Source organism: Saccostrea cucullata, unplaced genomic scaffold (genome assembly GCF_032062105.1).
Source record: "Saccostrea cucullata isolate Sc308-1 unplaced genomic scaffold, CSIRO_AGI_Scuc_v1 ctg4517, whole genome shotgun sequence".
Lineage (NCBI taxonomy): Eukaryota > Metazoa > Mollusca > Bivalvia > Ostreida > Ostreidae > Saccostrea > Saccostrea cuccullata.
The window spans coordinates 918-14363 of NW_026939534.1; the positions used below are offsets into that span (position 1 = coordinate 918).

The following is a 13446-nucleotide window of genomic DNA, read 5'->3' on the forward strand; positions in this document are numbered from 1 at the left end:
TTCTGACAAACCTTGAAAATTTGCACCCAGGGAAAAGTCATGAAATGACTCAAAGACGCCTCATTAAAAAAAAAACCCATGGTTTCACCAATGGTTCATCCAGAGCTTTTACATGTATTTCAGCACTGTAGGATTAAAGTGAATTATGTTTTTTTTTGAATGGCTCCTCTCATGAAATTATACTATCATAATAAATAAATTACTTGCATATACTTAGGAATCTACAAAGTACATGATATATGCCAGATATTGCATCCTTATTGAAGTCTAGAGATATTAACTAGTGATTTCCTCAATTCTTGCCAATTTTGGACAAATAGTCATTGTAAAATGACAAATGCACTGAGTTTGAACACTCAAGGTGTTGCAAAAGATTACAATGCAGCACAAATAAAATAAAACAGGATTTTTTAGTTTAATTTGAAATTTAAAAAGAATCTGAATGCTAAACCTTATTCATAGTGTGATACACTATGAAAGTATTCATAAACCTCCATGCATGAAAATACCAGTATAAATTAATGTGATTAGCATGTAATCAATCAGATCTTTCATTCACAAACTTGTCATAAATATCACAAATATCATTATTGGAAAACCTTAATGGCACAAGCAAAACTGGCTAAAATACAGGTACATCACAGATAGCTGCTGTTTATAACAAAACTTTGTCTAATTAATGCTGATAAAATGCATTAGTCCCTTATGACACCAGATCATCATAAAATAAATGCATTTCAGTATTTCCTATTTTTAAATTATCGAAATAAATAGGAAATACAAGCTTCACTACGAAGACATCAGGAACTCTGGTACTTGAGTTGGAGGATTTTCCACTGTATATATATGTAAATGACACCCTCTAAGCCTTATTATTCCCACAAAATCTTCTTCACACATTGTTTTCCGAGGAATCATTCTCTGTATCCAGATCTTCCACCTCTTCATCTTCCTCCACATCCTCTTCTTTATTACCAGCTTGTCTCTCGTTCTCCTGCTTGTCGTCCAGGAAAAATTCCACATTTTCTTGAGATTCTGGTTCAGCCACCTGAACACTCCCTTCTCCACTTTCCACATTCTCCACATTCAGTGTATTACTCGAATCTTCCTCTTTGAAGTTTGTCATTTTAAATCGAGCAGCGTCCTTCACTGCTCCTCTTCCACCAGGCACAGGAATCTGAGTTCTGTAAGTTTTTATGCTCTGGAATTTACATTTTGTAAACGACATGATGCAGTGTAAGTTTCCTCCGATTTTCTTGGCTTTTCGGCGCTGCATGCCTTTCTCTAGTCTGCGAATATCCAGAAATTCAGGATTGACACAGCCAATGTCTGTCACAATATCAGTCCATCTGTCAAAAGAAAATGTGTCATGTTTCTGAAGAAAAAATTACAAAAGACAAATCTATGTTGAAGATACAAATGTTACAGAATTCGCTTTTTACAGTATGTGGAAGACTGATATTTTGATAGTAAAAGATCAGTTGTTAAAGATTCTACATTTTACTATGTAAGGGGGAAAGATATCAGATTTACAGATATTGGATACAGACTATGCCTTTTAACATGTTTAAAGTGTATGGGTGACTGATATTGCTTGTTACGGATATCTTTTGTAAAGGATTCTACCCAAAGCAAGTGAGACAGATATAATGTTTACAGACTTTACCTTTTACAATACAAGGGAGATAAATATCAGTTATTAGAGAAATTATTTTATTTTGTAGGAAGACTGATATCATTTGATACAGATATCAGTTTTAGACTCTACCTTTTACAGAGCATAGCTGACAGATATCAGTCATTACAGATATCGGTTACAGGTATTACCTTTTACAGTGCATGGCTGGATGTCCACTGGCAGGGTCTCCTATCAGGACCCAGGTGTTCAGATCCTCTTGTGATAGTCCACCCCTACATATAAAATTAAAGTAAGAAACAAAAAAATTAAACATTTAAAACTCTGGTGGTTAAAAGTTTAACGGCTAACAATCTATTACCTGGTAGTTTACAAATAAAGCATTAAAAAATTAAACCCATAACTTTTCTACATTACACTAAAGTTACTCCAGCATGCTAGAGGTTCACAGTGAATAACTTTCGACTTGGTGCCATATGGTATATAAGGAGCTAAGGAACATTAACTGAGGCTTTTACTAGTAGGAATATGCTGGAGTATGCTAAAAATCTTACCCATAAGCCTCTGTACACTTGACGGGGGTATCCTCGAATCCTATGGGACAGAAGTAGTGGTTCTGGCAGTGGTAGATGAAGGCAGTGGAAGGGTCTTGGAGGCCCTTTTTGAGGTGCCCCAGGGCCTCCTCAGGCGAGGTGCCATACGTCTTGTTCTTTCCGTGACTTTTATACATGAAGTAAGCCCGACCCCTGACCTTGAAATGGTCATTTAAGACTCTGAACCACCTGTAAATTCACAGAGTAATGAAATAAAGTAATGAAATGTTCATGTACAGTGCAGTGTAATCCATACTCTGCCAATATCTTAAAAAAAACTTTTTTAGATAACAAAAGTTAGAAATTTTACATACCAGTAGTTATTACATTTTACACTGTATGACATGAAAAATTAATTAAATGTTAATCTATAGCTAGAGTCAAACCTAAACAGAGTGGCATTGCCAGTAAAAGGTCCAAATCGAATCTCCCCAAACGGAGGCTTGAATCCCAGGATTGTCAAGGCTTCCTCCTGAGTTATAGGATTGAGACTGAAAAAAAAGTAAATGGTTACTGACATTAAATGATATTTCATTTTCAATCTTGCACCAATGGAATCCTAACCATTAATACACACAGTGTTATTTGTGTAACAATGTTAGGAATAAATAAATTGTCTTGCAAAAATCTCAAGTTCTATGACAGTATAATAAAATTTCCATTTGTCTGGGATCAGGGTACATTGATCATAAGGAATGCATAGGTAAGAGGAATTTATCCATTCTCTGTAATATACAAGTAATGATTTCATACAAGCATTTTATAGATACCAACCAGATATTGTAGAAAAAAATATGCATGCAAAGACATATGTTGCTTCTATATTAATTAAGCCAATTTAATTTTCTACATATTTCATTTTTTATAATAATCGTAATATTAAATGTTTTTATCATTTCAAAAATAAACATTAACCAAATTTATCCCCCACCCTCCTTGAAAAAAATGAGGAAACCTTTTCTGTATAAAAAGATTATGAATTTTGTGACACACATTATAAATATATGATATAAGTAATGATTTTCATACTGGTTTCCTACTTACTTTCCATTGCCAAGGGTACTGAAGAGGAAATTCCAACATGACACAAGGGAGGTAATCCCACAGGACTTACTGTACTGAGGCCGGCTGACACAGTTCCTAAAAAAAAATAAAGGGAACATAAATATCACAATTTAATCAAGTGACTTAAAACCATACGGAACAAACATGATTTTCATCAAATAATTTCTTTTGATTTTTAGAAATTCTTGAAAGTAAAATGTATGTTAATGTAAAAAAGTACCATCTACATGTACCATAAAATAGGTGCATCATCTTACCATTAATTTACCATTCAATAGGTATATGATCTTAATATAGATCTACTATGTAATACGTTTAAAACCTTGCCACCTACTATGTTTTATAATATATATGACCATGTAATGTAAATAATCTTACCCATGACTTAAACAATTGAACATAGGTAAAGTAATACTTATATACTGTACCTGCCTCACTAGTAAGCTAGCTTATCTAGTATTGTGGTCGAGTCTAGCTCTATTTCAGGCAAAATAAGCAATAGTGAGCCTGTTCAACCCTTGGATACGTGACTGCTTCACGTTACAGTTGTAATGAATGTATACACTTACCATCGTTTTTGGTCCAGTACTTTCCTCGCTGAGATTTCAGCAGCTGTGGCCGTCACTTTTGGAGGAACGAAACTTTCGTAAGATTCATCTGTTTCTCTTGGTTGTAGCTGACTAGTAAGAACTGAAATGATTATAAACCAATGTCAGTTTAGTTTTGTGAAAATTAAGTGTAACTTCAGCATCCTTCATTATGTGCAGGCCCTCTCTGTCCACAAGCATAATGCTAAAACATTGCTTTGATTTTTACTTTTGATTTTTACGACAATGTTTAAAAATGCCTCCCATATATTTTTAGGGCTGCATTTATTTTTATTCATGACTTTACTTTCTCATCAAATGGTTTTGGTCTAAGCATCTAATCAATTTTAATGATTAAACAAAGAAAAATATGAAATACATGAACAATCTTATTAAATTCATAAAATTCTTAAAGTTTCAAAAGTAACATGCTAGATAATGTATATCAAAACATAAATACCAAAATTGCTTGCATCATGCACCACTTAATGAAGTAATTTTCAAAAATGAAAAAAAAATTGAAAAAAAAGAACCAAAACTTCAAGCATGCAAAACAAAACAAACCGGGTCGCTTTGCCGTCCTGCCGTGCGGCAGAAGGTCGGAGACGTCCACCTCCCAAGCAAGGTTACCATCACCGTTCTGAAGGTCATTGGAAATACTGGGATATAAAGAGTTAGAGTTACCAGGAATCTGGGAACTCCCGTCTCTAATGGGTGGCAAGCGGAACGGCTTTTCCTCCGATTTCAAATATCCAGAATTATCTGGCGAATCTCCCACCTGCTTAGCACTGTTGGATTTTCTGATTTCTGAGTTTTTTGATGACAAGTTGGCAGATTTTCTGACTTCGGCAGTGGACCCAATGTAAGCGGGGTTGCTGTATCTGTTTTCAGGAGAAGGGATGTTGTTTTCCCCAATCTTTGGCAATCTCTCTGACTGTTGGGTCTGTCTTATATGACTTTGTAATTGTGAACTAGTGGTAGTGCTTTCTACTGAAAGTCTTCGAGTTAAATTTCCTGTGAGAAAATTCAAAACAAATTGTGCAAGAAAACAAAAAAAGCTAAAACATGCAATTATTAAATAATTTTTTTTTTAAATTCCTTCTTTAGAATTCAATAAAACACCTGTAACAGCTAAATTATGTTATTTTCATTCAATGTTATTTCAAAATATATTATTAACTGACTGGGTATAAAGACTGACATTATAATGAAAAGTCTTCCTTACATTGGCATGCAGTTTGCAATATATTTTCAATTTACAATAATCATTGGAGTCAAAGAAGTTTTTCTCGTAAAAAAAAAAAAAAAAATCCGTGGAAAAAATTTCCACCTTCAACTACAAAAGTTGAGAGTGGAAAATTTTTTCCAGGTTTCTTTTTTTTGAAAAAAACTTTAGACTCCTGTGCAATAATACAAATACCTTAAGTTCATTTTATGCTTAAACCATAAATCCCGAACCTTGGAACCTTACCTAAACTGGTCTGTTGCAGCAATCTAGTCCTTACCTAAATCAGCCTGTTGCAGCACTCTAGCTGTGTCGGTAGCTGCCTGGAAGTTTTCTGTGGTCACATGATGTAGCAGTTCCTCAACCTCCTTCACGAGTTTAGCCACAATACTAGCATCTATCATTGTGGGTGGCGGAACTGCAGGCTAATGGAGGAAAAATATATTCTTTAGTGTGTACATGAATTGTATGCAAGTCTTATCGAGAGGGGAAAAGTTTACTCGTTGTGCATTGCTTTATAACTATTTTTATTTAATATGCAATTTGTCATCCATTAAATCAATTCCACACAAACCAGTAACTTTTTCTTCTGATAAAAAAAATTTGGCCTTATAAAAATTTGTGATTTAACAGTATATCCTCTATACAAGGAAATTTTCACTTCGGAATCTGTTTTACTTTAATTTACACCTTGCATTCTACTCTTTTTCAAACAGGGCGAAATCAAAGAACACAGTTAAATTTATGAAACAAAACCAAGACTGAGCAAATTTAATATGGGGCAAAATTGTTTGCCTGAGTTGAAGGGCAAAAATAACACAGAGTAAAATAACCCTGTATACTGTATACAGTATGACAACAGAGCCTGGAGATTTTACCTGGGGAGGAGGGAAGTTTTCACTTGCATCAAAAAATTCCTCTTCTTCTTCCTCCTCCTCCTCCTCCTCATCGTCAGAGTACGGCACAAACTGAGGACAGCTGTTACGATTGGTCGATACCCTGGGCTGGTCCTCGGGGCGAGGCTCATCGGGAGGGACGGGAACCAATCCAGACAGGGACTTCCTACTGGAGTTCCCCATCGATCTCTAAAAGTATAACCAACACTTAATCCAATTATCAGGACAGGAATTAATTAATAATGCATTCATTTATCATCACATAATGTTAAAATTCCTAGGAAAGCCATACATAAAAATTGAGATCTACTTTTTATGCATTTTATACCTATCGTCCAGAGGAAAAGCAATCTAGTTGATGAAAAACAGGATTTAATCAATACTTGTGACAATATATATGTAGTAAAAGATGGATTATTCATTCAGTTAGTGAAATAAGTTTACTGTTCATGCTAATTTATTTGCAGGCTGAAGAGACAGCTTATTCTGATTTGATAAAATAGTGAAAATTCTATAATATCTATTTCTGATCCAATGAATCATTATCAGAATACAATCATGCTAATTATAAGTATTAAAAACAAAGTCCTGGTTTATACATAAAACAAAGTAGCAGCTGGGACTTGAAACTTTAAAATAGCAATTAATAGAAAAATGGTCCTTGTCGCTTATCAAAATAAAAATTAATGCACAGAATTATGAACCTTAGAGTATTCTATTTGTGTGCCAAGTTTTATTGAAATTGGACCAAAACTGTAGGTGGAGTAGCATTTTGAAAGAAAAAAAATTTTTAGTAACCATGGCAACATTTTCCACAGAATTATGTTATTTAGTGTAATACTTGTGTGCCAAGTTATATTGAAATATAAAATAGTAGCATTTCACAGAAATTTCTATTTTTAGTAACCATGGCCACATCGTTCAGCGAAATCAAAAACCAATGCACAGAATTATGTAACTTAGTGTAGTCTACTTGTGTACCAAGTTATATTGAAATTGGACCAAAACTGTAGGAGGAGTAGAATTTTGAAAGAATTTCACAGAAATTTCTCTTTATAGTAACCATGGCAACACCGTTTATTGAAATCCAAAACCGATGCACAGATTTGCGTAACTTAGTGTAGTCTACTTGTGTGCCAAGTTATATTGAAATCAAACCAAAACTGTATGAGGAGTAGCATTTTGAAAAATTGTTTACAGACAGACAGACGGACGGACGACGGACGCATTACTATCGCATAAGCTCTTCCCATCAGGTCCAAAGTCCTGTGGAAAAAAAAACAACTGAAACTTTTTTGCAGGTAGTCAGTAATTCATGCATGAAACTTTGAAGATGCTTTATAAAAAAAATATATCATAAATGAAAGTCTGAAGATGCTTTGTAAAAAAAAAAAATATCTGAATTTTCCACATATACTAGCATTTTAGATAGTATTGCAAGATTATAATTAAGTACATGTATTAATTGTGTTAATTATGTGTGAAATCAATAAGTAATCACTTGGTTGTAGACTGTTTATGTTGATGTGAAGTTATATCAAATCAGGTCCATGCTGCGGGTCAAGGTCGGTCCCCGCAAGGTTGTCTTAAAATAGCTATTCGAGTTCTCCATGATGTTCACTCAAAAATCAAAATCCTCAAATTTCTCGTACTGCTTAATTTACATACATTGCTGTCTGGAATTTACACCCAATGCTGGAATAGTCATATTGATTTACTCACTGACTTGGCAGTAAGTCACATTATTCCATCGTGGAAAGAACAGCTATGTAAAATTCTCCAAAATTTAGAATGTCCATCCAAAATATCTGCATCATGTCAAAGGTTTGCATTACCCTATTTGTTTAAAATCAGTCCATTTCAAATATTCAGATGCTATCAGAATTTTGCATTATCATCCATAGGTAGAAGCAGGAACAGTTTCAAAGTCTCTGATTCCATGGCTAAATATTTCAAACAATGCAGCCTATATAAAGACAGGTAAGACAAATATACCTGAAGATTCCTCAGACAAAGTCTCGTCATCTACACATAGGTAATAATATCAGGGGTCCATTGTGGCATCTTTTGTGATTGCTTTTAGCATACTCCAGACAGCAGTTTAAATAATTAAGTCATGATTTGCAATTTAAATTCCATCTCGGAGAATGAGATTTTCAATGACTTCAGCAAACATCCATGAATTAAGAAGAATAAAACCATGCAACACTGGGTTAGAAAGTGAATAAATCTTCAGGTCTCAGGGTAGATATTGTATATATCACACAGCAAGCTAAGGTGTTACAATGTTACGTAAAAACAGGGTTACAACACACTCTAGTAAACTGCTAAATAGACATAAACAATTTATAGCTCATTAATTGTTGTTAAGAAATGTCACGTGAGGTTTAAACTGAGAGATAGCTGCTCTGGGATACAATTGTTATTTTAGACAGGTGTACACCCTTATAAATATAGATATACCTTAGAAATCAACCTCATGCTGATTGTGGATTCTTAAAACACGGCACTTTGGTTCACAATCAGCTGTACTGAGAAAAAATGGAGGCTTTATTCAATAATTGGAATTAATTTATCATCATTGACTGAAAAACCAAAGAGAGGAGATTTATGCTACAATGTACAAATTCAAGCATTTAATCATCTGCTTATACAGTAAAGAATGACTTTTATGTGACACCTGGTGCAAAATCAATAGAAAACAGCAATCCCTATCTGTAACAATGCTGACTTGTTACACCTCTTAATGATAAACGAACATAATCTTAGGCTCGTCTTAACGTATATATGCATTAGTCAATCACAGCAAAGTCAGCACGCAATTTCTTAAAGTATGAACAACTGATGCTGCATTGTCTTATCCTGATTAAATGTCAAATAGCATTTTACAGAGGTAATCAAACGGCTTCACTTCGATCATCTCCTTTTACAGTGTGTTCCTTCTATCTAATCAATACATGGAGGCTCACGGAGGGTGTGACCAGACAAGGGGATGCTTTCTTCTCCTTAGGCATCTGATCTTTCCTCTAAAAATATCAGGAGGGGACATGTGTTTTTATGCCCTGTTTATACTGTTTGTAGTTTTGGGGTGGGGGGGGGGGGCAATCACTGTTTGTTAGTCAGTGTATCAATTTACTGTTGTTCATTGCAATGCGTAGACAACTACACATATAGAATATAGGAGGAGTTTTTATCTTCAAAGTACATATGGATAACTTTTTTAAAGTTAATGTTAGGAATGTCAGCATTAAGTTTAATGAATCAAAGAAACTGCAAAGTACATAGGGGAAGCTTTAACATTTAGTAGAGGGAGCATACAAGATTTAGTACAGTACTATTTGTGTTAAACATCAAGGGTATATATGTTAATTGAGACTACCTATGAGACATCAAATGTTTCTGTTACCATCAATACCCCCCTCACCCCCCCCCCCCCCAAAAAAAATTGTATTTGTTCTTCATCTTTGGCCCAGTCCCTCAGGATATATCTCTCTGTATTATCAATGACATAAAATTTTACCGGACTTAATTCGAGGAGTTCTAATTTGTACCCCTGTATACATTAGGCCCAGAGAGTCCTGAACACACCCAGTTAATCTATATATATACCCTACAATTCCTATTACCAGCCTATGTTGATAAGTACCCTATGTTTTAAGGCCTCCTGACAACAAGCCTGAAGACAGATTACACAGATAGTGGGACTGTGGGACTTTAAATATACATGTACAGTCATTCAACAATCTGAACTTAGACAAGCCAGATAATACCATGTTTTGAACGGCAAATTCTAGTTTATTCAATTTCAAGAAAATCAAAAATAACTTAATAAATTGAATTTTAGTTTTTTTCTTTAGAACAAAAATGGAATATGTTGTATGTTTTTTAACCATTTTACCTCTGTCAGAGTTAAATGCAATCCATAATATGATTTATATGTGTAACACTGCATTCCCTCCGTGAACTTCCCCCATCAATACCAAGACACTGTCATTTTGACACCAAAAAGGAAAGGTGAATTAACAATTGGAACCTGCATTTGTTTTTAACGGTTCATTGAAGATGAAATCTGATTAAAGACTTTAGTGAACTGGATATGGGTAGCAGAGAGTGTGTCAATCATGTTCTATCATAGAACCGCCAGGCTATTTAAATGTAAAATATGTACCAACTGTATTCAAATCTGAACTTGGTCATTCAAAAGGATTTATGATATATCTTTAAAAGGAAAGCAAGTATGAAGGTTAAATAAAAAGTACAGGCACTGGTATATATATTAAGTGACAGAAGAGTGAATTTTAACCCCTGTCTTCTTAAAATTCAATATCCTTCATAAACAAAGTAACATTTTTATTTCAATCTTCTTTGATCTCCATAGAATTTTATTTACACAGTCTAAGAGTCACCCACTTGGCGCAGTGGTAGAGCGTCTGCTCTAGAGTCGCAAAGTAAGGAGTTGATCCTTACGTCGTGGGTTCGAATCCCACTGTGGGACATCGAGACCGGTCCTTCGGATGAGACCGTATAAACTGAGGTCCCTTGTCACAGTAGGTGCTGGCACGAAAAAGACCCCTCACTGCTCAATGGCCCTGAGTGCCGAGTATAGGACAAAATTTGTAGCCCTGCACCATCAAATCGTGGCATTTCCATCTGAGTGAAAAATTCTCAAGAGGGACGTTAAACAACAATTACATAAAATCAATCACAATCAAAGAGCACTTTGATTTCACTCAAGAACACTGTTCTTTATACCATTTAAAATTCATGCTACTATTCAACTTTTTATGCACCTGGATCGATAGATCGGGGGTGTATATTGTTTTTGTCTTGTCCATCTGTCTGTTGTCAACTTTAACTTTTGCCATAACCTTTGAACTGTGAGAGATAGAGACTTCATATTTGGTATGCATACAACACTAATTAATTTCTTTAAAATGACACCAAGGTCAATAACCTTGTGACCTTGATTGTGACCTATGTGCTAAAAATAGCTTTTTGGAATTTTGTTGCCACCAGGCACATATATTGTTTCACAATCGCATCTTGTAATAATACTCGATACCTCAAATAATCTCCTGAATACCTGCAACATAATAGTATCTGTTATGTAATATAATGTCCTGTAACAATCTCTAGAACTTATGTTACCTGTAACATTGATAAGATACCTGATATATTATTTAAATGATACCTATAACAGTCTCCATTACTTATGTTACCTGTAACATTATATATATATACCTGTAGCAGTACTTTTACCTGTTTCATCTCCTCCATCCTCCTTGTGTATATGACTTATATATGACTTATATATAATTATTGATCAAGATGAAAGGTGACATATCTGACTCAGTTATTGTTAAAGTTCCATCGACCAACAAATCAATGGCTTACAGCTCATAAACAACACTTACCTGAACAACTCCCATCACCTCATGTAATGCTGCAAATTTTGTTTCGATTTTAAATTTATAGTTAAAGGCAATGTCTAAGTATGTAGATACCACTAAACATGGATTATATAATGATAGACATCAGAGAAAAATAATAATAAACTTATTTGAAATAAAATTACTGAATTCAGGCAATGGCAAAAGTTGTGGTAATTTAGTACACTGTATATACCCTATTTTTGATCGAGCTGTCAATGCAAAATAATTGTTCTCAACATAATTAATTAAATCACTCAGCAGAGGAAAGGCCTAGTATTTAATGTTTAGTTCATTAATTATCATTATGCATTTTCCATTAATATAAAAAGAAAACTCACACACAGATTTGTTGTAGAGTGTGTTAAGGGAGATAACTCTTCTGAATGATTTTTGGGAACAAGTCATTAATTTAACAAACTTTAGTTTGCAAACAAAATGTAAAAAATGCAAATACATGAGTAAGAAATACAGAATAAGCAAATGCATTTGAAGAATATCCAACACAGAAAACAAAGCATAAAACAGATCCATGCCCCTCAGGTGTACTCAATGCTATCAGTACTTGATAATGTACTCTACATGTATTATATACTCTGATGCTTACCTTCAGAAAAACCTGTGTCCCGCTCGTCACCTTCCGTGTCTTGAAATCCCAGTTCATTAAATTTCTCATGACAGTCCTGTTTACATATTCCTGTAGGAAATCAGCTGTTAGTGGAAGTGTTTTTATTATTCTCCTTTAACAGGTACCCCAAATTCAAACAGCAGTTGACATGGTTCGTGCATAGTTGTGGAATTCATTCTATAGAAAAAAATTGATTTTTTTTACAGAGATAGAAATCTATTTCTAAACTTTTCTAATAGCCCAGTTGATATCGCCTATTCAAAAGGAACTGGGATTTAAAGGTGGGAGAAAATCCTTCAATGAATAAAACACAAACTATAAATGCATGTACATGATTTGATTTATATATCATACAAACAAGAATTCTAAATTGTAAGGATTGTTTTGCTGTCACTAAATATATGATGATTTAAAGAAGTTTTGTACAAATTATTTTTAATTAAAAACCAACTTCATCTAGCTTGTAGTGGGAGTAATAAGCTCATCTACCTAAATAATTGAAGATAGTATACATTGATATTCATTTACCGCAGTACACATGTACATTGCATTATGCAAATTCAGCAGCTATACTGTTAAGAACTTGGGGACAATAAACTAAAATCACTGAGCTTAGTCTTTTAAAGCTGTAATGATAAAATTTTTAATTCATTTATTTTCACAATCTAGACATTAAATTGAAACATAAATTTCCATTCATTGACTTTTTCCCACAACCACAGTTTTACATACTCAGTACTTCACAGAAACAGGTCCTGTTTATCTTACAGGTCAATTTACAAAATCAATCAATAGAGATTTATTACAGTGTGAACATGGTCAGGTTTCGATTTAAATACCCCAGGACCGTAAACTCAGTGCACCAACAAACTGAATGATAAATCCTTTGCATAATATTCAAGCCCGTTTTACATCATAGTTTTTAAAATGTGTGCCTCTGAAAGCTGCAGAACTGTAGGATTATGATATTTTAGTCTTTGACCATAATGCTGCAAATACCAAAATGAAAATAAATATAATGTGCAGTCTATTGCAAAAGATTTTCTGTGCATGGTTGGTGAGAATTTCTCCACTTTCCAAAATGATAGACCCAATGTATGACTGATTGATTGCATGTATATTGTTTAACATCCCTCTCCAGAATTTTTCACTCAAATGGAGATCCCACAACTTGCCAGTGGAGAGCTATAAATTTTGTCATATACTTGGAACTCAGGGCCATTGAGCAGGGAGGGATCTTTTTCATGCAGCACCTACTGCGACACAGACCTCGGTTTATATGCCATTTAGGTCTTATCCAAAGGACAGGTCTCCATGTCCCACTTTGGGATTCGAACTCGCGACGTAAGGATCAACTCCTTATTTCAGGACTCTAGAGTAGACGCTC

At 34.3% G+C, this 13446-nt stretch overlaps 1 protein-coding gene across 4 annotated transcripts; it reads right to left on the bottom strand.

Annotated features, from left to right (window-relative positions):
• Positions 1–855: 855 nt before the first annotated feature.
• Positions 856–12339, bottom strand: LOC134253154 (basic immunoglobulin-like variable motif-containing protein). 4 transcript variants are annotated; one of them, XM_062735665.1, is made up of 11 exons: positions 12039–12118; positions 8466–8528; positions 5985–6191; positions 5387–5531; positions 4446–4895; positions 3864–3984; positions 3274–3369; positions 2616–2720; positions 2191–2418; positions 1828–1911; positions 856–1349 (listed from the first exon to the last, which is right to left on the bottom strand). In XM_062735665.1, exons 2-11 carry the CDS (start codon positions 8481–8483, stop codon positions 893–895), a joined length of 1911 nt encoding a protein of 636 aa, XP_062591649.1. In that variant the 5' UTR covers positions 8484–8528; positions 12039–12118; the 3' UTR covers positions 856–892. The 4 variants fall into 4 exon arrangements, with proteins under 4 accessions (XP_062591649.1, XP_062591648.1, XP_062591646.1 ...); XM_062735664.1 differs by lacking the exon at positions 12039–12118 and adding an exon at positions 9901–10066 and having other exon boundaries at positions 8466–8533; XM_062735662.1 differs by lacking the exon at positions 8466–8528 and having other exon boundaries at positions 12039–12339.
• Between the last annotated feature and the right edge of the window lie 1107 nt (positions 12340–13446).

Excerpts from the sequence above, each read along its gene's own strand:
- LOC134253154 (XM_062735662.1), bottom strand. The coding sequence starts at position 12,107 with ATGAGAAATTTAATGAACTGGGATTTCAAGACACGGAAGGTGACGAGC. Across the intron at positions 5,532-5,984 it reads AAAACTTCCCTCCTCCCCAG|CCTGCAGTTCCGCCACCCAC; the intron begins GTAAAATCTCCA and ends TTCCTCCATTAG. Across the intron at positions 1,350-1,827 it reads CCAGCCATGCACTGTAAAAG|ATGGACTGATATTGTGACAG; the intron begins GTAATACCTGTA and ends TTCTTTTGACAG.